Below are 24305 nucleotides of genomic sequence, written 5' to 3' on the forward strand. Positions count from 1 at the left end.
GGAAGGGGCAGCTGCCAATCACCACTGAGTAGACGTGGGGGGTGCTATCACGGGTTGGGGGGCAGCTCCACCAGAGGGGCAGGCCAGGTGGGGGGACAGCATGGGCCGCGGCACCCTCATTGGTCCTGACCAGGAGGGACACAGCCCCAGGCGGCCAGGGGGCGTTCCTGAAAACAAAGCAAAAGGCATGGTGACATCAGGTGGCCAGAGTCCCTGAACCCTGCCCCCCGGCCTGGTCTGCCTGTGTGTCTGCTGGCCAGCCCACACCACCTGCTCCAGGACGCTCTCCTCCTCCCAGGCCGCGTTCCTCATGTTCCCCATTCCTGGGCCTCTACTGGGCTTGGGCTCCATCCAAGCCCCTCGACCTGTGAGTAGCCTGCAGGGCAGAGAAGGGGAGCCAAGCTCAGCCAGCGCCCCTGTGGGCCAGGCACTGAGTTGGCACGTCTGCTGGGGGCACTGTGTACTCTCACGGCAGTCCTGGGATCCAGGGATCATCAGCCCCATTTATGGGTGAGAGAACTGAGGCCAAAAAGCTTTTAAGAAACTGTCCCCGAGCCCTGGAGCTCGGAATGGCAGAGCCGCACTTGGCTAGGTCTGCTGAATCACTGCCCAAGGCTCGTGCCTGTGCTGTGTCTGGAGCCCTCTGCCCACTGCCCTCACCAGCCCCTCACCCTGACCCCTGGCCTCCCTGCCCTGACCCCTGCAGAGTTAACCCTACTCTCCACCCTGCCCTGTGGATGCCCTTATGCATCTTGGGTCCTACAGAGACCACACAGATCATGGTCCCTTGAATGCACATTTGTCCCTCGAAGGTCTGTCCCACCGCTGACCAGCAGTGACCAGGTCAGGCCTGACCCTGCAGACCCTGCAGGCCGTCATGGAAAGGAATGTATGATGGACAGAGGCAGGCTGCAAGGCAAGAGCAGAGCACTAGGGCCCCTGGCATGACTGCAGAGGTGCGCATCCTGGGGAGATGGAGGCCAGGCCCCGCCCGCCCTGGGAACCCCAGGCCCCTTCCTTCATTCTGGGCCCTGCTGGAGGCTGAGGCAGGTGACTGCTGGGGATCGGATTAACCGCTCCAGGTTAATTGGCTATCCCGAGCTACCAGCATGGCAGATCCTGCTTGACATTTCCCTAGATAGTTAATTGATACCCAAGTAATTTGTCATGGAGACCTTGTTATATGCCAACTAGGTCCCCTAAGCCGTCAGCGTCTGTGCCCCAGAAACAAGATTGGCAAGTTAATAATGGAGCCTTAATCACGCTGTTTCCTGCTGGCATTGCAAGAGTATTACCCAGAGACAAGATGGAGCATCACTGGGCAGAGACAATGCTTTCTAGGGCCTTGGGAACAGAGTGTCCTAAGAGATCCCGAAGCCAGTGCACCTTCCCGAGATGGTCCCCTCCCATTTCCCCAACTGGGTGTGTCTTCTTCTGGTGCCAGGGTTCTGTCCACTGAGGAACCCTGTCCACAGGTGCACTGGGGCTGACTCCACTCCCCAGCTCCATGCATGGTCCCCCCACTCCAACCTCGCCATAGTGAGCATGGTCGGGCCAAGTCAGCCAGAACCGAGGGGCATGGCCCTGGCCCTCTCGCCGGAGCCTTTGGGACAGAAGGGTGCACTTTGCCTGGGAGCATAACAGGGGAGAAGGGAAGCCTAAGGCTGCTGCCAGCCACCCGGCCCCCAGAGGAGAGAGGCCCCCTGGGAACAGCACCCACACAGAGGGAGAAAGCAGGCCACGCACAGCCAGCTCTGCCCCTGGAGTGAACCAACAAGCCCGTTTTTGTTTACGGTGGTTTATGGCGGTTTCTGCCACATGTAACCTGGAGGGTTCTCAGCTCAAGCACCTACAGGCTGTGGCCCCAGGATTTGAGCCCATATGCTGAACCTGTGTGGGGTCTGATCACAAGAGCACAGAGGAGCACCTGGGCAGGAAGACAGCCTGGTGCAGGAAGGGGAGGCCTGGACAGAGGGCCAGGGCTGGCAGGGAAGGGGATTTTTCAGGACAGCACAGCATCTGCCCTCGGGAGGAGGGGAGCAGGGTGAGAGAGGAATAGAAGTGGGGCAAAGGCCCCCTCAGCATCCCGGCCGGCAGCGCAGGCCGACAAACCAGCATCAGCTTCAGTACCACGGACAGTGGTGGCCTCACGGCCCCCAGCACAGCAGGCCCAGAGGGAAGGGCGGACCCTCCAGGGTCCCGGAGGTTCGCAGACCATGAAATGAGACGGTGCAGGCGATAGACACCGGGAGGTCACCATGGTATCCTTGCCCCTCAGAAACAAAAACTCAGCCACTTTCCCAGGTCTCCCTGATGGAAGACCAGAAGGGGCACAGGTTTCTGGGTGAGGGCAAGGGCGGGGTTGTTGCTCTCGCGTACTTGTTCTCGAGAAGCCACTGGATGCTGCACACCATTCCTAGCAGGGAGCAGACCCAGGTAAAGGACTGCACGGGAACCACGAAGGGGGATTCAGCACGGGAGAGAGGAAGGTGGAGAGAGGTCCTTGGTGATGGATGTGTAGCAGGTGTACGAGGCAATTGAGGAGGGTGGGCAAGGGAGGAATGGCTCGGAGTTAGCTGTGCAATAAATTATCCCAGAACAAAGATCTAGTGTCTCACACAGTGTCTGAGGGGTTGGAACCTGGGAGTAGACTGGCTAGTTGGTTCTGATTCAGAGTCTCTCATGAGGCTGCATTCAGGATGACAGCCAGGACTGTGGACACGGGAAGCTTGACCAGGGCTGGAGGGTGCATCTAGAATATGACTCCCTCACACGGTGAGCGGCAGGTGGGCTCACTTCCTAGCCATGTGTGCTACACAGAGCAGCTTAGGACGTGACAGCTGCCTTCCCTCCAAGTGAATGATGGGAGAGAGACCCATCAAGACAAAAGTCCCAGTGATCAACATGGCCAGAGGATCACACAGACCCCAGGAGGCACAGATCGCTGGAGCCATCTTGGAGGCTGGCTACCACAGGCTCCAAGAGAAAACAAATTCAGAGATGGTCTGTTTTTCACCAGAGATTTATATTCTTGTTGCAGAGTTTGGGGATGAATAAGTAAGAGGTACACAGAAAATAAACCAAACCCAAAACACGAGGCAGTTATTAAGTCCAGGAAAAACAAGAGGTTGTACAAGAAAGGAGATGGAATTATAATACATTACTCAGCTGTGAGTAATATGAGCAAAGAAATAATGCACACACTGAATTAGGATTCAGCCAAACTGAGAAGATGGGTGGAAGGAAAGTGTGTGTGTGTGTGAACAAATGCCCAGGAACCCCAGGGAAGGGTTAGGAAGCTGCCTTGTCCTCAGGGGCAGGCTCTCCCCCACGTCCTGGAGTCTGGCCTAGGTCTCCCTCCCCTGCCCCGGGGTAGCCCTCCACTGGCTTCTCCCACGTTCCCTCCCTGTGTTGCTCTAGGTCTGCTTGCCTGTCTATCTCGGACAGTGAGCCCATCTTCACCGTCCCCTTCCCCATTCTTCTGTCTGTTGGATGGGGAAGAATCAGACGGGGGGGGGGGGGGGCAGCCCTGTTCCCAAGCAACAGCTGTCCCTGCCCCCAGTGCCGCCTGTGGTGTTAAGAAGCTGCCAGAAGTAGCTCCTGCTTCCTGGGGAGGTGAATTGGGGATAGTGGGCTGTGCTCCATCATTTCTATGACACCTTGCCTAATTACCCAGTGTGCTATTCATTTGGATGTCAGCGCTGCCGCATGCCTGTGCCTTTAATTAATAATTTGGTAAAACTCCATGCGGGGCCCGGCCAGGGCAGTGCAGCAGGGACTGCTGGGGCTGGGACAAACCTGGAGGGGGTGGGCCAGGTCCGTGAGGAACTTTCCCTCCCCCAGTGAGTGCAGAGGCCTTGGGCTGGAACTCAGGACTCTGGCTCCTTGCCCCCAGCTGTTCCCACCAGGCCCTGAAGGCCTAGGTCCAGCCCCTTCAGACCCCATCCAGGAAGAGGCAGGAAAACAGACTCTCAAGGGTGGTGTACACCAGTGACTGGAGCCCAGGTGGCCTTTGGGCCCCGGAGAGTTGGGACCCCAGGAGCCTGGGAGAGGAGTGAGGGATGGTTGAAGGTGCTGAGGAGCCTGGCTAAAAACCAGACTCAAACGGGCCAATGCAAGTGGCTAGAGAGTAGGGGTGTGGGAGCAGGGGGTCCTTAGGACAGTTAGGACTACGGCCAGGCATCCCCCCTGAAGCCTGGCTTTGGCCTGATCATGAAGGGCCACTCCCAGCCCTGGGTGTCTCCCATTCCTGAATGGGCCAAGAGAGGGGAGGGTGCACAGGCTGGGGTCCCCAAAGTGGGGAGACCCAAGGGGCCCAAGTGTGACCTGCAATGGCCAGGCCAACCCACCTCATGGAGCCTCTTACTCCCAGCCCTTGGGCAGGGTGGGGACCTAGGGAAGGGGCGCAGAGGCTGCTGGGTTAACAGAAAAATCTATTTGGATCCAACTTGAATTATTGAGTGGCTCAAGACTTATTCTGGGCTCTGGGGCAGGCTGTGGTCTGTGAAGATGGACATCATCTCAGCCCTATTTTTAAGGTTCTGCGGGAGGGAGCTGAGACACCACCCACTCAGGGTCCCCACACACCCTTCTGCGCTGGGGTAAGAGAGCAGGGCTCCTGGAGTGGGGGTGGAGGGGGGCAAGATATGCCCCCCTGAAGCCCCCTCCCCACACCCACGCCTGATGCTTTCTGGGTCTCCTGCGAATGACCCTGGCTGGCAGGTCCCCACCTAAGCCCCTCTACCTGCCTCCATGGACACCTCTCTGCCACCACCCGTCTCCCTGAACTCCCAGCCTGGCCCATGTCTGACCCCTGCACCCTATTCCCCTAAGCCCAGCCCCCTCTGAGAAGCCCTGGCTGTATCCATGCCTGCATCCCCAGGGTGGGCGGGCTCTCAACAAACTGCCGAAACCCTCTATCTCTTCCCCTCATCTCTGATCTGTGCTCCGTGCCTTGGTTGGCCGTTGGAAGGGTTGAGGGGTCCATGGCACCCCATACTGCTATGGGTTCTCTTCCTGGAGGCCAGCATTACCCTGGTATCAGAGCCAAAGACATCACAAGAAAACTACAGACCAATAACCCTTGGGAATATCGATCTAAAAGTCCTCAACAAAATACTAGCAGATCAAATTCAGCAGCATAGTAAAAGGATTATACATCATGACAAAGTGCAATACATCCCAGAAATGCAGAGTGGCTCAAAATACAACAATCAACCCACGTGACACGGCACATTACAGAGTGAAGGAAAACGGTCATTTCGACAGATGCAGAGAGAGCTGGACACACCCAAGCCCCGTTCGTGATCAAGACACAGAGAGACTGGGAACAAAAGGGAGCTCCTTCAACCCAAAAAGGGTGTCCGTGAAGAGCCTGCAGCCCACACCGTCCTCACTGGGGACTGAGAGCGCTCTTCCTCAAATCAGGAGCAAGACAAGGATGTCTGCGCTCACCACTGGTATTCAACATCCTACCGGAAGTCCTAGATGGACAACCAGGCAAGGAAAGGACAGAAAAGGCATTCAGATTGGAAAGGAAGAAGGGAATGTAAAGCTACCTCTATCTGCACATGACATGACCTTACACGGACAGCCCCCTGAAGAATGTGTGTGCACACGCGTGCGCACGCACACACACACTCCAAGCCAGCAAATTACAGCACTGTCACCGAGCACAAGACACAAAACCCAGTGGTATTTCTGTATGCTAGCCATGAACAATCCAAAAATGAAGTTAATAAAACAATTCCATTTATAATGGCGTCAAAAAGAATGAACACTTACGAATAAATTTAACCAAAGGAAGAGTAAGACAGGTACACGGAGGGGGCGCCTGGGTGGCTCAGTCGGTTAAGCGTCCAACTCTTGATTTTAGCTCAGGTCATGATCTCAGGGTTGTGAGACTGAGCCCCACATCGGGTTCTGTGCTGCGTGTGGAGCCTGCTTGAGATTCTCTGTCCCTCTGCTCCTCCCCATCCCCCTCTCGCCCTCTCAAAAAAAAAAAAAAAAAAAAAAGACTTGTACACTGAAAACCACACGATGATGTGGACAGAAGTTCACGGAGAAGTAAAGGAAAAGGCCCCTGAGCACAGTGCCGGCAAGACTGTGCACCACTAGGGGGCAGTGCTCCCTGAGTTGGTCAGTGCAGTGCCCCTCACAAGTCCAACTGCCTTTTTGCAGAAACGGACAAGATGGTCCTAAAACTCATACAGAATTGCCAGGGACCCAGAAGAGCCATACGTAGACAGTAACTCGAAGCGGGTCAGAGATCTAAATGTAAGAGCTGAAACCGTAACTCGCGTAGAGGAAATCTCCGTGACCCTGGATTAGGCAATGATTTCTTCAATATAGGACACCAAACGCACAAGCAACAGATGAGCAACAGATACATTGTATTTCATCAAACTCAACAGCTTTCATGCACAAAGAACACTATCCAGGGGGTGAAAAGACAGCCCACAGAGTCGAGGGAGCCCACGAGGGAGCCCACGAGTGAGTTACGTAACCCAGAGTGGTCTGGTAAGCAGAGCACAGAGAGAACTCTCACGGCTCCCCAACAACACGACAGCCCCATTTCAAAAAGGGCAAAGGATTTCTGTAGACTTTTCGCCCAGAAGGACGTACAAATGGCCAATGATCACACAAAAGACGCTCACCGTCCTCTGTCATTAGGGAAACGCCTATCACACCCCCAGGACAGCCAGAAGCAGGAGCGGCAGACGGGAGACCCGGGAGCCCCGCGCCTTGCTGGGGAGCATGTGGAAAACAGCAGGAAAGCAGCGTGGCTCTTCCCCAGAAGGTAAACACAGCCGCCACAGGACCCAGACACTGCCCTCCTCGGGGTACACTTGGGAGGATGGACACCCGAGTGCATACAAACACCCGTCCGCCCGTGCGCACGGCCACCCTACTCGTAATAGCCACAGAGAGAAACAGGCCACACACTCGGGCGCGGGTGGGCGCCTGCGACATGTGCCTTAGCCGCACAGCGGAGTCACACCGGGCAGTACGCAGCGGCACCGCTCGCCGCCGCACACGGAGGATCCGTGAAAGTCATGGGCTCAAAACCTCGGGCTAGAGATGTGAGGGCAGCCAGACACAAAGGCCACACCGCGTGACTCTGCACGGACTCCAGCGCCCACAGTTGCCGGGGCAGGGGGAGTGACCGCTCACCGGGAGGGGGTTCCCTCTGGGGTGACGAAGCAGCTCGGGAACTAGACAGTGGTGCTGATGGCACAAGATTCTGAATATACTAAAAACCACTGAATTGTACACTTTTAAAAAATGCTTAAAATGGCAGCTTCTGTGACGTGACTTTTTCAAGACAAAAACGACTCAGGTAAGTTGTCTGCAAACTTCTCTCCAGGCTCTGGCCTGCTCTTCACTGAGGGGGATGGGGACCCCACCTGGCCCCTCCAGTGACCAAGGAGCCAGTGGCTTTCAGCTGAGCACCCCTCCCACCCCAGGGGGAAGCCAGGGCCATCTGCCTGCACCCCTTGGAGAGATGGGGCCCTGGGGGTCGCTGCTGCAATCTGGCGCCAAGCCTCCCAGCACCCCAGGGAAGCTCTCCTGTCCGCAGTCTGGACCTGGGAGGCCTGGTCCTGTCTGTCCAGCCCTCACAGGACTTGCGTTGTACGGGCCTGGGGTGGCATGCGAGGCTGGGAGGAGACAGGGACCCCTTTCCTTCCCATTTCTCCTTCTCCTTGGACTTAGCACAGGCTTGTGGCACATGGCCGTCAACCTGGCCTCCATGGGCCCCACCTCAAACGCCATACCTTCCTTTGTGCAGGACTGATGGGGCCGGGCTCTGTGCCACACCCACTCCACATGGCGCACGGGACTCTGGGGCTGCATGCGGCTTAGCCCAAGGCCAGTTGGTAAGAGGCAGGCAGGACAGCTGGGCCCAGCCTCGACCCTGCACTCCCAACCCCCCCACTCCAGGTCCTGATGCACTTGGGCAGGGAAAGCCCGGGACCAAGGCAGGGAGGGCTGAGAGCTTAGGGGGTGGTGGTGGGGGCAAGACCTGCTTGGGCAGCAGGCTGGGGTGGAGTCTCAGTGTCCCCTGCATCTGGGTTGCCCCGATGCCCTTGGAACACCGGCTGGTGGGATGAGGCAGCAGCTGCCTGGGACCCCAGCCAAGGGCTGTGGTTTTCCTCGTCCACAAGACCACAGGGCGGAGGCAGAAACTGGGCACTGCTGGGGCCACATGGAGCCAGCAACCCTCCATGCCGACCCCCATGCCCTTCCCTGGGGCAAGGCCATCACTCCACGGCCAGCTCCCCGTCCTGCCTCAGATCCTCCTCCCAGAAAACAGGTCTCACCCGGGCCTTGCTGGGTCTGGGGACAGGGATGAGGAGAGGAGCCCAAGCCCCAGCTCCAGGGTGCAATGTGGCCCATTCTTGCCCCGCCCCCTTCACAGCCTCCAGGACCATTGCTGGGCTTCCTGGGGGTGTGACCCTGCCCCTCGAGGAGCCCCACCCAGGTCTGCTTGTGCCCAGGGATCCCGTGCCCCTCAAACCTCAGGCAGGACTACACAGGACAGATGCTGGGGCGCTGGCTGCCCCTCCCACCCATGTTTATTTATGGGGAACTATGTCCACCGCTGAGTGAAAGACTACACATATTCTTCTACTTAACCCACCCAACCTGGGGTGCTTATAACCCTGGGGAGAAAGCAGGCTCCGAGTGCGAGGTCATACCCTCAGACCTCCATCAGGCGTTGTATCATGCTTTCCCAAAGGACAGCCTGGTGTCTCAGTTGCAAAATAGGGAGAACTGGGCCACCTTGGGCAGAAGTGAGCTGAAAGCCACTTTCATGATGCTGGGGTGCAGGATCTGAAGTCAGAGGCACAGCACCAGAAGCCTGGGATCCCACGGAGGAGGGCAGCTGGGGCTCCCTGTGCACCCAGCTCTGGTGAGTCCCAGTCCCAGGACTGGGAGGAATGGAAGCTGGGTTCAGGCATCTGGGGAAGCAGCAGGAACAGGCCAGGAGGACGGAACCTGGTGTGCTCCTTCCCACATGTAGGAGTCCCCTCGAAGGCAGCCGTGGAACATGCTGGCACCTGCTCATCCCACCAGGCCACGGAGGAGAGCCCCTACGCATCTTGGTGGCACTCTACAGCTCCACCTGTCCTGGGGCGATCCTGCTTCCTACTGAGATGTCCCGAACAGGGGCCGTTACCATCAAGTGGGGCCGCTCAACTCAGCCTCCCCCCAGCCCCCTGGCCTTGTAAGGGGGTCTCAGAAGCACCGTCAGAGCAGGAGGGGAAGGGGGCCAGCAGCCTGCCTTGCTCACTGTCCCCTCTCGTTTCTCCCAGGGGTCTGGGCCCCAGAGAAGAGCTCAATTCTCACAAACAGAAGATGCTGGGGCGGGGAGTGCTGAGACCCAGGGTCGTCCAAACCGTGACAACCAGCTCTCTGAGAACTAGCATGAATGGCAAGAAAGGCCTCTTAAAATCACACTTCTCAGCAAATGCCAGTGTAGGGAGCCTGGGGGCTGCGGGCTAAGGTCATGGCCCCTGCGAGCTGGGACTTGCAGCCCTTACTGAGACAAGCGGCTGGGACAGGGACACGCTGTGACCCCACACTGGAGGTTGGGCCTGCGGTAAGGAGGCTGGCAGGGAAGGGCGCCCGGCGGGCAGCAGCGAGGGAAGGCTAGCAGAACTCCGGCCTAGAGGGGACGTGCCTCAACTGGCTTCCCAGAGCGGCAGGGCCCGACGCCCCTCCCCTCAGATACCAGCGCTGGTCCTCCGGCACCTGGACCACCCCGTGGGGCCCCCGATCGCTGAGTGTGCCAACAGCAGGCAGGCTGGCAGACGGGCAGAGCAGCCGGGGACCAGGCCCGGCCACCCCAGCTTGCACCCTCCAGGGTCAGGGCAGAGGCCACTCAGTATGGCTGACTGGCCAGGGGTGGAGATGAGGGGAACCGCTGGTTTAAAAACAAACTCTGGGGGCGCCTGTGTGGCTCAGTCGGTGAAGCAGCTGCCTTCGGCTCAGGTCATGATCTCAGGGTCCTGGGATTGAGCCCCGCATGGGGCTCCCTGCTCGGCAGGGGAGTCTGCTTTTCCCTCTACCTCTGCCTGCCACTCTGCCTACTTGTGCTCTCTATGCATCTGTCAGGTAAATAAAATCTTTAAAAAAAAATTTTTTTTTAAATACAAATAAAAATAAACTCTGGAAAAATAAAAGCGCAAAAGCAAAAAAAGGAGCAGGGTGTGTGCTGAAGGAGCAGACGGACGACGAGTAGCTGGGGACGGACACGTAGTCTGGTAGTCTTAAGCCCACCTGGGCACTTTTAGAAAAAAACAAAACACATCAGAAAATCCTCATGAACCTTAAATACCCTTCCCGTGCTCCTGGGAAAGCAACGTCAAGCTCCTTCTGGGGCTGGTGCTCTGTGGTGTGAGATCTGTCTCGTGCGGAGCTCTTGACAGTCTCGTGACCAAGACCTCGGAGCAGGAGGGGCCGCTGCCCGGGCCCATCCCAGCGGGGCCAAGCCTGCTGCCGTCCCCGTGGGTGGTGCGGCCACCGTGTGCTGGGGCCTGGGCGCTCTACCTGTTACTGGGGGGACCGTGCCCCCAGTCACTACTCCAGGCAGGGGCGGGAAGTCCGGCAGCCTGAGCTCTTTGCCATGTCCAGCTCAGCTCCCCACTGCCACTGCTGGCCTTTCCAGTGTCTTGGGGCCTCAGCTGTGGGCCTCGGGGGGCCTGCCCTCACCTTCCGGCTCTTCCGAACCTTCCTGAGGACATAGCTTTGGCCTCTGCACCTTCTGGCTCCTGGTAATGACATCAAGAAGGGGCAGTATCAAACGCAGAGCCAGCCCGGCGTCCCCCTTGCTCCCCAGGTGGTGCCTGGAAGCTGCTGCTGATTCGAGAAGGGGCAGATCCTGCTGGTCAAGGGCTGCATACACTCCAGCTGGCCAGCCCCTAACCCCGGGGGAGTTGTGGGGAGACCCATTCTCAAAACAGCTTAGCTGGGCCTAGGATGGCCCTCGACTTAGAGGAAAAAGGAGCTCGAGGAAAAGCAGACAGTAACCTCTCTGGGGCTCGTCAATGCCACGCCTGTTCCACACATAGACAGTGGGCCACGGTGTCTGTCTCGTGGCAAGGTGCTGTCAGGGTTAAATAACCAGCCACAGTTGGCTGTGACCATCCGTGCTGGGCTCTGCCACCAGAACCTACCAGGACAAGAATGACTGTCTGGCACGCAGATAAGGAAACCGAGGCCCGGAGAGTGTCACAGCCATGGCCTTGTGCAGGCCCAGGATAAGGACCGGGTCCATCTGACCCCCACGCCTTCCTGTGGAGCCCACGCCCCAGCCCCACGCAGGCAGTGGACAAGGCAGGTGGGGGCAGCCCTGGTGGGCTTCAGGAATTCCCACTTGCCTGGGGTCAGCCCAGGCCCCACATCCGGCTGCCTTGGCTCCACCACCCCTCCACGGACTCCGCGTCCTCCACCCAGCCCCGCAGGGAGGCGGCCCCACCACGATCGGCCCCACGCTGTTGCCACCGCCACTGAGTGCCCCCAGCACTCACCTCTCCTGCCCTGGTGCGGGGGGCCCGGGGACTCCCAGGGTCCTGCGGATGTAGTCCCGAGAGCGGATGTCAGCCTGAGGAGAGGGGGGCTCACGTGAGAGGTGGTGGCCTCTAGATCAGCCCCCACGCCCGCAACAGCCTGGCGCAAACCCTCTTGCTTCCCGGAGAAAGCCACAGAGGTAATGCTGGGCTGTCACAGGCCCAGCCTTCGGGGCCTCAGCCGCAGCCCCGTGGGTGACACAATGGCAGGTCCCTGAAGGGCCCGAGGGCACAGGCCGAGCGGGAGGCCCTGGGTTGTCCCCGGGACCCAGTGGGGCCACTCGGCTCTCGCTGGCTTCGTGGCCTGTGCTTCCATAGCTTTTGCTTCTGTTCCAGCCCTGTTCTCTAAGGGTCCGCCCCGGCCCGGCTGCTGGCCTGACTCCCTGGCTCGTGTCGGCTAAGACCCCCCTCCCCAGGGAGGTGTCGCCAGAAGGTTCCGCGAAGTCACTGGAATGGACAGGATCCAGGCAGACCTGAGGGAGAGGGGCTCGGGCCAGAGCAGGACCCTGGAGGCACCCCCTAGAGGCCCAGCTCCTCACGGCCCTGAGCCACAGCCACGCAACGGCTGCTGCCGCCACCTGCAGGCCAGCCTGCACACCAGCAGCCGGGGGCGGGGCCGGGGCCCCGGAGGTGGTGGTGGCCGCCAGCAGCAGGGAGGCACAGCCAGGGCGTCACCGGCGTGCTGAGCTGTGTGGACCGGCTCTCAGCATCTGGCTGGGGCCCCTGGGCCCAGTCACCTCGAGCTGACCCAGCGCAGGTCATGGGGAGACGGGGGAAGCAGCAGGCACCAGGGAGGTTTCCAGGCGCTCCGCCCTCCCGTCCTACGGCAGCACTGCGCCAGGAACCTGGGCCAGGGCTGGACAGCACAGACCAGCACCTCTTGCCTAGACGGGCTCCCCCAGCTCCTCCACACTGCCCACAGCCACTGCTTATGACTCACACCCAGGTCCCTGCGAGGAAGCCTTGCTGAGGGCCTTGCGCCACCCCGGCCCTGGCTCTGGCCGCCCCTTCCTCTGACTTTCCTGCCGGCATCAGATTCATTTCCGCACCAGGGCCTTTACAGATGTGGGTCTTTGAGGCTGGACTGCCTCTCTCCCTCCTCTGGCTGGTCTCTTCCTGAGGACGGCTTCTCACGGGCTTCCCTGGGACACACACCTACCTGTGACTGGTGATGCCCTGTCACCACCGAGCCCACCAATGCAGGCCCTTGGGCAGCTTGTGCTCAGTTCTATCTCCAAGAGGCTGAGTTTTTTTTTCAGCCGAGACAACCTGTTCCCCAAAGTTTTGCTCCCCCCAACCCCCACCGTCACCAATTTAGGTGCTGGGGGCCTGGCCCGGCCACATTCTGCCATCTCCTGACTGATGACTGGTCCAGCACAAGCCTTCCTCAGCACCACCTGCAGCCCTGCAGGGGCCTCCCCAGCAGAGGATGCGGGCTCGCTCCCAGGCCAGCTGGGCAGGTCAGGCACTGAGGGGCTCACCAGGGGTGGGCAGGCCACTCTGCCGCCCGAGCTGACATCAGCTGATGCTCCCGATGACCCCAGTATGGGGTGCAGGAGGCTGAAGCTGCGTGCAGGAGCACAGCAGGCCCCAGGGCCCACGCAGGGCAGGGCCCCAGGATCAGCTCTGGTCCCCCCTTCTCCTCCCTCCAGAGCCCAGCGGGGCCCAACCAGGCCCTTCCACAGGAGTTGTGGTGAGGGAAGGGCAGAAGGCGCATGTGGCCCACCCACCTGGCGCACGGGCTCTGGGATCCGGAACCTGCAGCAGCCTCGAGTGAGGCGCACGGCGGCCTCCAGGCTTATCTTGTGGCCCACAGAGATGTAGAGGGGCTTGCTGCTGTGCTTGTGGCTCTTCAGGACCTGGGACAAGGAAGACAAAGTCAGAGCGCGGTAGAGCCAGCCCCGGGGGACTCCACGACTGACAACCGGCCGGCGGCAGGCTGTGGTGAGTGCAGCCCAGAGGTCCCCTCGTCACAGCCAAGGGTTGGGGCGCAGGGCACACCCTGGGTCAGTCAGAGGGGCGGGGGAGTGGACAGGGTCTGGAGTGCATGAACACCTCCACGCGTGTTTGCGGGTGCCACCCCCAGGGGTGCAGGCCCCTGGCCACTCACCATGCCCAGGACAGTCCCAGAGCCTCCTATCAGAGGAAATGAATCTCCTCCAGCCCGCAGAAGTCGTATCTGGAAAACGGGAAGAAAAAACATGGAAAAAGTCTTTTCTCAGTGGAGGGCAGAGGGCAGGCCTGTTAGTTTTTGAAGTCCGAGCAGCCGCTAGGCAAGGAGAGCGAAGGGCCCAGGTCTGCACATGGTCTGCAGCCCTTGTGAAGCCATGCGGCCTTGGCTGTGTGCACACCTGTCCCGTGAGCGGACTTGGCGTCCAGGAGGCCACCCCCAGCACTGTCCGACCCTGATGAGACCCTTGGAACTCAGTTTTCTCTTCCTTGTTCTGCGGATGAGGAATCCGGGGCCTGGAGAAGGGGCAGCAGGCCACCTAGGCCCCAGGGCCGATGGGTGGAGGGGCCAGGCTGGGATGAAGGCCCGGTGCACGCCTGCCCACCCAACCTGACCGCTGGACACACAGGTGCTTCCCGTGGGCCGGAACCACTTCCTGCCTCTTTCTCTCCTGCGAGGAATTTAAGGATGTTTGGTTCAACCCAACAAAGTCTTTCTAGGGGCGGGGATTGGTCCACTGAGTGACTCAAGAGCCACCTAAGTTTGGTCTCCAACTCCACCAACAACTGTTTTGTGCAGACACTGGTCTGCCCGGAGGAACGAGACAGATGTGATTACTGCTCTCAGAGTCAGCCATCCAGCGGTAGAGCCGGACGCGTCACTGGGTCCCTCTGGGGTGGGGTGTCACGTTCTCAACGCCAGACTTGAAGGGGCCAAAGGAGGGAGATGCTGGGAGAAGGTGAGGCGAGGAAGCTCTGAGGCAGGCCAGGCAGCACCAAGCTGCAGGCCCTGGACTGGGGTCCCACAGGCTCCCAAATGTCCTGTCCCCAGTCACTGCGGGCCCTTGCCCTACATGGGTCGCCATAGCAGCCCAGAGGTAGTGGGTATGGGAGTGGCAAGCATGCGCCCAGGAGGCTGGGTGAGCTCAGACAGGAGTGCACTCCTCCAGACTGGCCATCTGCTGCCATGACCCAAGACCCACAGGGGACGCAGGGCATGCACAGAGAAAGGTGGGGCTTTCTTACTCTGGGCTAGGGAGCCAGGACGGTGAGAGCGCCAGCAGGCCAGGGCTGGTCTGTGGGGTTGTCTGAGCCTGCATTTCCCCCACAGGCTCTCTCTGTGCCCTCCCCTTGTGCAGGACATCACTCCCATCCCTCACCTCCCCCTCGTGCAGGGGTCGCCCCCCATCCCTCACCTCCCCCTCGTGCGGGGGTCGCCCCCCATCCCTCACCTCCCCCTCGTGCGGGGGTCGCCCCCCATCCCTCACCTCCCCCTTGTGAGGGGGTCGCCCCCCATCCCTCACCTTCTCCTTGTGCTGGGCGTCGTTCTCTAGCCCGTCCACCTGTAGGAGTTTCTTGGCTACCCCAACGCAGGGCAAGTCTGTGAGGACGCCAAGGTGGCAGGCCACTCCGAAGCCTGCAGGGGCAGAGAGTGAGGCTGGGCTGGTGGGGCAGTGAGCCAAGTAGTCAAGAGACGGTGTGGAGACAGAGGACAAACCAGAACCCGCCGAATCTTCCCAGGTAAACAGAGGCCTGTCGGCGGACTGAGGACTGGAAAGACAGGACTGGGAGAGCCAGCCTGACCCGGGACGCAGCCCTCTGCCCCAATTTCACAGTTGTCAGGCTGGGGTGGAAGATGCCTCCTTCCCCCTGGCCAGGTCAGGAGCCTGATTAGTTCAGCATACTTCATACTGGTTCTCCTCTTTCTGGCACTTTCCATCCTCTTCTCCCCTTTGTAGCTGCCATCAGGCCTGTGTCACCCTCCCAACACATCCTTGGGGCTCCTGCGGGGCAGTGCATATACAATGACTGGGGCCAGGCCCCATGCTGGCACCCACGGGTCCCAGGGCCAGCCTTACCAGGTCCCTCTGCTGCCCCACCCCCAGGCTTGTGTCTGAGGGTGAAACCTCTCCTCTCCCTCGGTCACTCTCTCTGTGGTCAGTGTCCCAGTGCCCGGGTGGGTGCAAGTTTCCCAGCGCCAGCGGGGAATGGCACCCGTCTGGTTTCCATCGAGGGCCTGTCACTACTCAAGGTGGACGAGGTGGGACAGGCCATCTGAGCAGCAGTCAGGACCAAACTGGCCAAGGGCGCTTGAGATTGGCCAGCATGGAGTGCTAGGGGAGGCTTCATGGGCGGGCAGGAAAGAGGCGGGGGTGACAAGAAGCAGGATTCTTTCCTGGGCGGGGTCCTGACAATGAAATCAAGCCCAGGGAAGCGTGGCCAGTGCCAGGCCTGCAGCAGAGGGCCCGGGGCAGGGTGCAGGCACTCCGGTAGGACACTGGTCAGAACTGCCCCCTCCTGGGCCCTGTCTTTTGGGAGCAGGATTACCTCGGTGGTGGAGAACCCCATTTCCATCCACAAGGAGGACCTGGAAGAGCCACAGGTGAAAGTCAGTCAGCCGAACTGTCCCCCGCCCATCAGACCAGGGCATCCCGGATCAAGGGGGGTGGGACTGCCACTTCTGGGGGGCGCGGGCGGCTTTTTAGAAAATCTGATCCCTCTCCTCAAGGTAAAAGTGCATCCTTTCCAGGGAGTTCAGAGGTCTCCCCGTGAGGTGGGTGATGCGGCCGGCCGAGGCCTTCCCTCCTGGGTGGAAACCGAGGGCCCTTCTCCTTGGAGTCAAGGTACCTGCCTGGGGCACGAGGCGGGGCTCCTTCTCCTGCAGCCGCCGCACTGCGTCCACCAGGAAGGGCACCTCTCGGAAGGCCAGGAAGCCCGACACGTAGGGCGCCGTTAGGCTAACCATGCAGCAGTCCTCATACACCACCTGTCACCGGGCACCCAGGTCACAGGGGGGCGCGGCCCTTGGCCCTTCGTCCTTTAGGCCTCGTGGTGCTGCCAGTTCCCTCCCCATCTCCCAGCAACCCCCCAAGCCACACCTATCTGGGGGAGAGTGCTCGGTGACAAGGTGATCACCCTGCAAATGGGTGGCAGGGAATCAGCCTGCTGCCTTTCAAAGGTGCTCACACACTTCCCGCACCAGGCCCTCCTGCTCGGGTCCCCTCTGCCCACCCCACACCTGGCTGTCAGCTGTTGGGAGGCTCAGAGAAGAAAAAGCACAAGAGCATGTGTGTGAAGTGCCACCAGAGTAAGGATGTCACTGTTTCCCATTAGAAGGAAAGGCCAGGTCTTCACAGGGTTACAACCACAAGAAAGGCAAACCCGGCTCTATGAAAAGAAATTTCAAAGAATCCAGAAAAGGACAGGCGGGTTCTCAGAGCTAGATGGTCTGAAAGAGAAATTGGGTCCCAAGGGACAGGACAATCTAAAGAGAGACTGTGAGGCCACCAGAGCAAAGAGCCCTGGGGCCTTCCAAACCACACCTTCAACCCCCCACCCCAAAGCTGGGCTCGAAGTGCTTACGCCCCAGAGAAGAGGCCGCTTTCCCCAAACATGAGGGTGGGGGCTTGTGACTCCAGCATCCTGATCATGGACTCACAGGAAGCTTATCCAACTGCCAATGACCTAAAGCGGGCAGGGTCTCATCTGAAGACAGAGCAGAGAAATGGATTCACAGTGAGCTCAGTGGCTGGAGCACAGAGCCCCACGAAGCTCAAATGTGGCCTGAGCTCTCACAGGATCATGGCTGCTTACATCTGAATCTGTCCGCACAAGCTCCAGAGACCAGAGACCCACAAGGAGAGGGCATAAAGCTCCGCGGACACCACGTCCACGGCATGACCCAGGGAGGAGCCTATTACGACCATCCACGTGCACCTACGTGGGGAAGTGAACAGCCTGGAACAGCAGACAGCTCTAGATCTGGGCTGGGCAAGGACAGGTGGGGACTGGCGGGGGAGGGCCGGTGCTGGGGAACAGACGGAATGAGACCCGTAGGCAGTCCTGGCCAGTGGGGACCCGGGGGAAGAGGCATGGGAGGACATGGGACCAGCAGGGGCCTTGCAGGAAGACTCGGCCTCTGGGGAGAAACAGGGGAGCCCTGCAGGGTTGTGGTGAAGAAAATGAGGCCAGAAGTGCGAGGCTCTTCAGAAACAAGAGTGTCAAGAGTCGGAAGGCATGCCGGCCATGGTCAACTCAGAAAAGGACACCGCTTACTGGAGCAACTACACTTCCCCGTCCCTCACGATGAGAAACCCAGCCAGCCACCCAAAGCCCCGGCCCTCCAGACACCTGTCTAAACACGACTTGCCATGCACACTGAAGGCTGTGCAAACTCAGACAGCAATGACCCAACTCACGACTCGTTAAATAAATGCTGCCAACCAGCTGTGCAGCGGCGGAGGAAAATGAACCATTCTACATGCAGATGGAGAGCACAAGGCAAAAATTAAACACTCAGGACGGACATTAACAAAAACACCAGAGAGCCAGAAAAGCCAGAGAGCAAGGCCAAAGAAGAAAAACAGGGCGATGGGGCTGACTGCTTCAACAGAGCACTTAAAGCCTCAATCCAAGAAACGTTCCAGAAAGAAGGGAAATCTGACCCCACACATTCAAAAAGCCAGCTGTCAACTTGGAGAAATGGACCTGGAACAGTCAGCTCAAGAAATATCTGAAAGAAAAGGAGTAAAGGAAACAGGTACCATAAGGGGCACCCCCGCCCAGAGTCCACGTGACCCAAGGGCAGCAGTGGGCGTGCACCATACGTCCACCCTCTACGATCAGAAAGCAAAACCAGCTCAAGAGGCAACTGGGGAAACGTGACATGGACAGGGATCCAGGCGGTGCTACGGGACTGTGGCTATCACGTAGGTCCCTCCCAAGACAGGCCTGCAGAGGTGCTCCCAGGTGAGCTGTTGACACGTGCGGATCCCTCAGCGCACGCGCACGCACACACGCACACACACAGAAAACGAGAACTCAAGGGCGCCTGGTGGCTCAGTTGGTTGAGCAACTGCCTTCGGCTCAGGTCACGATCCTGGAGTCCCGGGATCGAGTCCCGCGTTGGGCTCCCTGCTCGGCGGGGAGTCTGCTTCTCCCTCCCTCTGACCCTCCTTCCTCTCATGCTCTCTATCATTCACTCTCTCAATAAATACAAATCCTTAAAAAAATTAAAAAAAAAAAGAAAACGAGAACTCGGTTGGCAACAGTTGGATCTAAGCAGAAGGGTACACGGGTGTTCAACGTGTTATTCTTCCAATGTTTCAATGTTTACACATTTCCACGTTAAAAATCTGGAAAAAGAAGAGAAACTCGGTTGTGTAATGGCTGTGTGAGCACGGCCCGGACGGTCAATCTCTGTGAAGATCTGCAGGTTCCACCCAAGTGGGTGACGTGGCTCCTAAACCCTCAGTCTCTTCGGTGCATTTAGACCCACCGAACGTGGATGGAACTCGGTTCAGTTCTGGTGCCTGACGCAAAGACGGACCCTGCTAACTGCGGGCATCCCGGAGGGCCAGCAGCAAGGGAAGAAGCTGGAAGTCACACCAGTGAGCCTCTGAGGACAGAGCAGAGCAGACAGACGGAAGGCACAGAGTGGTCTTCAGAGAGTGGGAGGGTGGACATGGAGGAAGGCGGGAAAGGTCTGTTCTGCACTCTGCTGCCTGAGGCACAATCGACGGGCAGAAGTCACAAACATTTCAGCTTCCTGTAGAAAAGAACATACTAACCAGGCGTCGAACCACGGAATGGGCTCTGCTGTGAGGCCCCCAATTGTCAGGGATGCTGAGGAAAGGATTCCTGGCTGCATGGAAGGCAGACCAGCGCTTCCCACCCTGGCTCTGCTGAGCGATCACAGGGACGCTTATTTAAAGAAGCAGATTTCCTGGGAGATTCTTTTTTCTTTCCAGAAATGAGTTGGGGCTCTGGGATTTATGTATGTTTTAAAAACTTTACTGAGGTAGAATTTACTACCATAGAGTTCACTTGTTTGAGGTGCATACTTCAATGTTTTTTATTTAGAGAGTTGTACAACCATCCGATCCTAGAACATTTTCATGACCGCCCCCCTCCCAAATAAATCTTGCCTCCATTTGCAGTCACACTCCATCCATCCTTCTCCCTAGCCCTCAGCGACCAGGCACTTATTTTCTATCTCTGGATTTGCCTATGGGATTTGTATACACCTCCAGGAGACTGACTGGGCAGACCTGCGATCAGGCATTTGGGAGCTTCTGGGAGCCACCAGACTCTGCCCAAGCCCCGTTCCTAGTCTAAGTTCCCGCAGCACAGGACAATGAACACCGAGTCCATCCAAGCAGCAGGCACTCTGCTCTGTGCTGGGGTTACAAGAGGATCACCCCACCCCTGAGAAGCCCCCATTAGTGCGCTAACTTTATTACAATGGAAAAAGCACTGCATGAAAAAGACACCATGGACAGGGATGAGAGGGGGTTAATCCTGCATCGAGGGGAAAGAACAAAGATGGGACTATGTGAACTAGGTCTTGAAAAGTGAGAAACTAGCTAATGTTTATTTTTTGAGAGCTTACCATGTGCCAACTAATTGCCTTCCATGCATGATCTCATTTATCCCTCACAACTGAGCTGGCTCTCAACAGTGTCACTGTCCCCAAGTTAGAAAAGAGGAAGTGAGAGGCCCAGGGGGGTGAAGTGGGAGTGGCAGAGGGGAGGTAAAGACCCAGGCTGTCTGGCTCCGGAGGCTGGGCCTTATCCCCGAGGCCATCCTACAAACTGACCAGGGGACCTGTGAGGGCAGGGACTCTGGTTCCACTACCACCCTAGATCCCACTCTCAGCACACAGCAGGCGCTCAGTACATTTCTGCTGAGTTTTGACTAACAGGGTCTTCCAATTAAAGCACAAAGACACTGAAGCAGGAAAATGCGGTCTTTAGGAGCAGGCAGACGAGGGAGGGAAAACCTCTGAGCTGCAGAGCAAAGGTTTCCTTGTCAAGTTCTTCTTTAGTCAAGGCTTCCTGAACTGTGGACCCCAAACGAATCACGGGCATACTGTTGACTCGTTCACGTATCTATCTGAGTGTCTCCATGGGGCAGGCATCAAGCTCCCACAGCTACAGCTGGGGGGCACGGCAACCCGGTTCCTATCACTGTGGAAGCAGAGAGACCCACCTATTCCATCCCAGTGTAGTAAAGGGGAAAGAGAGGGTACTGAGTATTTCCTGGTCCTGCAGGGAGGGGGGGTGCTTACTGGGGGACCTGAGAGGTGAGTAGGGGTTAGCCAGGAGAGGAAACATCAGTGCAAAGGTCAGGCAGGCAGAGAGAGCACGGCATGTTTGAGGAACCTGAAGTACTCCAGGGTGGGGAATGGGGGTTGGTGAGAGTCGAACCTATGGCTTGACATTCGGTAAGGTCCGATTCCGAAGGGTCTTTACACTCATAAGCAAGGACAACCCCATTTTCCATGAAATCGCAGGATGGGCACTGAAGTGTTCTAAGTGAACTAGATGGTGGCATGACCACATCTACTTTCTAGGAAAATCGCTCTGCTGGCAGCATGGAGAAGAGGCCACAGAGGGCAGTCCCGAAGGCAGAAGACCCGGTGACGCTTCTACTCGGTCACCTGCAGGAGGGGGGACAGGGCACATCCCCACAGTCGTGAGGACGCAGACAGGGGGCCAGATTCCTGCAAAAATGGAGCTAGTGTGGGACAGAACAGAACTGAATGTGTGAATGACTCTCTGGGGAGACAGGGATTTCCAGCTTGGGCAATTCGGGGTGCGCTGCTGCGGAAGCCCAGGGCGGCGATCAGCTTGAAGTAAAGACAGGAGTTAATTCAGATTTTGAGTCACAGGATCTCTTTTAGTTTTTACGCCCCCCCTTCCTTCTTCAAAAGCTTCCCAACCCAGTCAGGGAAATCCTACGAAAGGAGGAGCAGGGTTCTACGCGGGCCCGTCCCGATGCCCCAGCCAGAGCGGGGCGCCCCGCGGTTACCTCGAGCTCGGGGTAGCTGAGCACCACCAGGGAGGCACAAGCGCTGACGCTGTCGCCCTTCACAAAGGACACGTCCACGCCCCCGACCCTCTGCAGCCCCGAGAAGGCGGCGTCCCGCTGCCACGCCTCCGTGTCCCGGTCCACGACGAGGGCCTTCAGCCGGGCTTGCTCCCTGAGGGCGACACACGTGCAGCGGACCTCCCGACCCCGCACGTCCGGGCCCGGGGGGAGGAGAGCTTGAGGCTCTTCCCGGGGGCACTCCCGCTCCCACCACCCCCTTCCCGGGGAGCCCGGCCCGTGAGCGCCCCTCCACGGTCTCACCCCCTCCTCCCGGGGACACGCCCTCCGCGGTCTCGCCCGCCCTCCCCGCGAAGCCTGGCCTCGGGGACACCCCGTCCACGGTCCCGCCCCCACCTTCCCGCCGCTCCGAGACCCGGCGCCGGAAGCGAGCGCGGCTGGCCCCGCAGACTACAACTCCCGAAGGCCCTTTCGTCCGCGCGCCGGAAGCGGGACAGGCCCCCTTGGCCCCAAAGTCCCTCCAGCCCCCGACACCTGGCAGTCAGCCAACCCCATTACCGTTTCCAGAGCGACAGGGTCTCCTCAGGCGGCCACGCCACCGCCTCCCGGGCCATGGCGCGCCCCCAAGCGCCCCTTCCGGTGGCGTCACTTCCCGCTGCCGTCATTTCCGGCGGCCTGCGCGCAGGCGCCCGGTCGTCTTCGTGGCCTTGGAGGGCTGGCTGCAGCTCGGGGTCCGACCTGTGTGTTTCCAGACGCCGCCGCCTGGTGGCGGGAGGCTCGCTGGAAGCCCCGCCCCCTCAGCCCTCCTCCCCGCCTTCGCCGCCCCCAGCCCCCGCCCGGCGACCCGAGCCGCCGAGCAGCACGTCCGGACGCACGCTGCAGGAGCGCGTGCGCGCGTGCGCGGGAGTCGTCGTCGGCTCGAGGGCGCGGGCGGCGCCTAGAGCAGCCTCGTGCCTGGACGGCGGAGCGGCGGAGCCGAGGGCTGCGCAGACCGGTGTGGGTGCGCGCCGGGGAGGGCGGCAGCCGGTTCGCAGCGCGGCGCCGTCAGCCGCTGCCCGAGGCGGGCTCCTGGGCAGGGGTGCCGGGCGCATGGGAGGAGCGGGCGGGACCTCCCCTTCGGCCTCGGACCCGTCACCGAGCGTCAGCCGCAGCCGCGACTGTGCTCCGGGGCCCAAGGGCCTGGGCCAGAGTTCTGAGAGCAGGACGCAGCCCTCACCGGGCCGGACTCGGGGGTCTTGGCGGGCCCAAAGCCTCAGCGGCCGGAACACTGACCTTGGCTCTAAGCTCCTCCAGGGAAGGAGGGGGACTCCGTGCCCCTCGTGCCAGGCCTGTGCTGGATGTCGGGGTGCGCGGCGGCCTGCTGCGGTGAGAGTGACGCACCAGCCGGCTCCGGACTGGCCCCGGGGAGGGCCTGTCTGGGGGGGAGAGTTAGGAGGAGCGCGGGCCAAGGGCAGGCACGTGTAAGGGTCCTGGGGCCGGCAAGACACGGTGCATTGGGGGCACGAGGCCGCCGTGAGGCTGGCGTGTAGGCGCTCGACCCATGCTGTATATCCTACCGGGGGGATGCGGAGAAGTGTGTGGGTAGGAACGGTAGTCTGAACATAGATCTCGAAAGGACCGAGGGACGCCTGAGGTTCAGGAAGGGCGTACAGCATTTGACCACTGACGGGGCCTTGAAGGACGGGCAAGTGTTCAGCAGGGAGAAGGAAGGAGTCCCACCTCGAGCGCCCACCGCGCGGCAGGCACCATGCCCTGTCGTTTACCTGCACCATCTTCTTTCTCACCACAGCACATTGAGAAGTCGAGGCTTCAGGAGGTCAGGGGCTTGCTCAAGGCTGTAGAACTGGCAAACGGGAGAGCCAGGATTCCACTGGGGTCCGTCGGGGACATGGACGTGGTGTGTGTCGGCCTCGTCACGGTACACGGTGGTGAGGATGAGGCGGCCCTTGGACTGGGGCTGGGGCCATTCGTGGGCCTGTGGAGCTGGGGCCAAAGTGGCTCTGGGCCTTGGCTCTGCCACGCTTCAGGGTACAGGCAGTCAGGGGGCGGGGATGCTGGGCCTGCGGCACACTCATCATCAGGTTGGGGGTGGAGGAACGGGGCAGGGTTGAGGGCAGGTCTGTGTAGGACGTGCAAGGTCTTGGGGTAGCTTGTGTGTGCCCCAGCTAGGGCCCTTCCCTCCACTTCTTTCTGCTCTTGCCTAGATGGCTCCCCCAAATCCTCCCACCTCCTCAGAAGGAAGCAGGGTCCTGCTGTCCCCGGGACCCTGATGAGGTGAGATCAGCGTTTACCTTTTTCTGGTGCTGCTTTTCCGGTTGGAACTGAGATTCACGATGCTGGTGCATAAGCTTAATTAGTGACCAAGAAGGGCTTGGAGAGTGTTGCCTGAACCCAGGAATCGCCGACATATCTCATGGCTGTCTCTCAGTTAATAAATGATGAAATCCCACAGCCCGGGACAACAGGTACATAATTTACACACACAACAAGGTCTTAAAGAGGAGATCGTCATCAGTCATGAAGGTTTTCGGGTGAGTCACCACCAGCCTAGTGACTGTCTCTGCCTGGGCCGAAAGCAGAAGGAGCTCCAACAAGGAAATGTGCAGGTGGCAGGATGTGATCAGAGATGGGAACGAGGAGGAGGAGGAGGGGAAGGTGGTGGTCAGTGAGGACACGAGAAGGCAGGGGACGGGTCGGTGGGCTTGAAGCAGAAACTGCGGAAGAAAAGAGGTC

At 59.5% G+C, this 24305-nt stretch overlaps 1 protein-coding gene across 7 annotated transcripts; it reads right to left on the bottom strand.

The window, feature by feature from the left end:
- Window positions 1-293: 293 nt before the first annotated feature.
- Window positions 294-22361, bottom strand: ENDOV (endonuclease V). 7 transcript variants are annotated; one of them, XM_035025835.1, is made up of 11 exons: window positions 22131-22361; window positions 21555-21726; window positions 16375-16509; window positions 16071-16110; window positions 15047-15159; window positions 13925-14017; window positions 13684-13752; window positions 13304-13432; window positions 11535-11608; window positions 10717-10775; window positions 294-376 (listed from the first exon to the last, which is right to left on the bottom strand). In XM_035025835.1, the coding sequence occupies exons 1-11, from the start codon at window positions 22235-22237 to the stop codon at window positions 309-311; spliced, it is 1059 nt and encodes a 352-aa protein (XP_034881726.1). In that variant the 5' UTR covers window positions 22238-22361; the 3' UTR covers window positions 294-308. The 7 variants fall into 7 exon arrangements, 6 of the variants coding, with proteins under 6 accessions (XP_034881726.1, XP_034881730.1, XP_034881729.1 ...); XM_035025839.1 differs by lacking the exon at window positions 16375-16509; XM_035025838.1 differs by lacking the exon at window positions 13925-14017.
- Between the last annotated feature and the right edge of the window lie 1944 nt (window positions 22362-24305).

Source organism: Mirounga leonina, unplaced genomic scaffold, assembly GCF_011800145.1.
Source record: "Mirounga leonina isolate KUSES-001 unplaced genomic scaffold, KU_Mleo_1.0 Mir_197, whole genome shotgun sequence".
Taxonomy (NCBI): Eukaryota; Metazoa; Chordata; class Mammalia; order Carnivora; family Phocidae; genus Mirounga; species Mirounga leonina.

Bases quoted from the DNA above. Each gene is read 5' to 3' on its own strand.
- ENDOV (XM_035025835.1), bottom strand. From the start codon at position 22,237: ATGACGGCAGCGGGAAGTGACGCCACCGGAAGGGGCGCTTGGGGGCGC. The intron at 21,727-22,130 runs GTAATGGGGTTG...TGTCGCCCTCAG, and splicing joins ACCCTGTCGCTCTGGAAACG to GGAGCAAGCCCGGCTGAAGG. The intron at 13,753-13,924 runs GTGTGCACACAG...CCCGTTTTCCAG, and splicing joins CAAGTCCGCTCACGGGACAG to ATACGACTTCTGCGGGCTGG.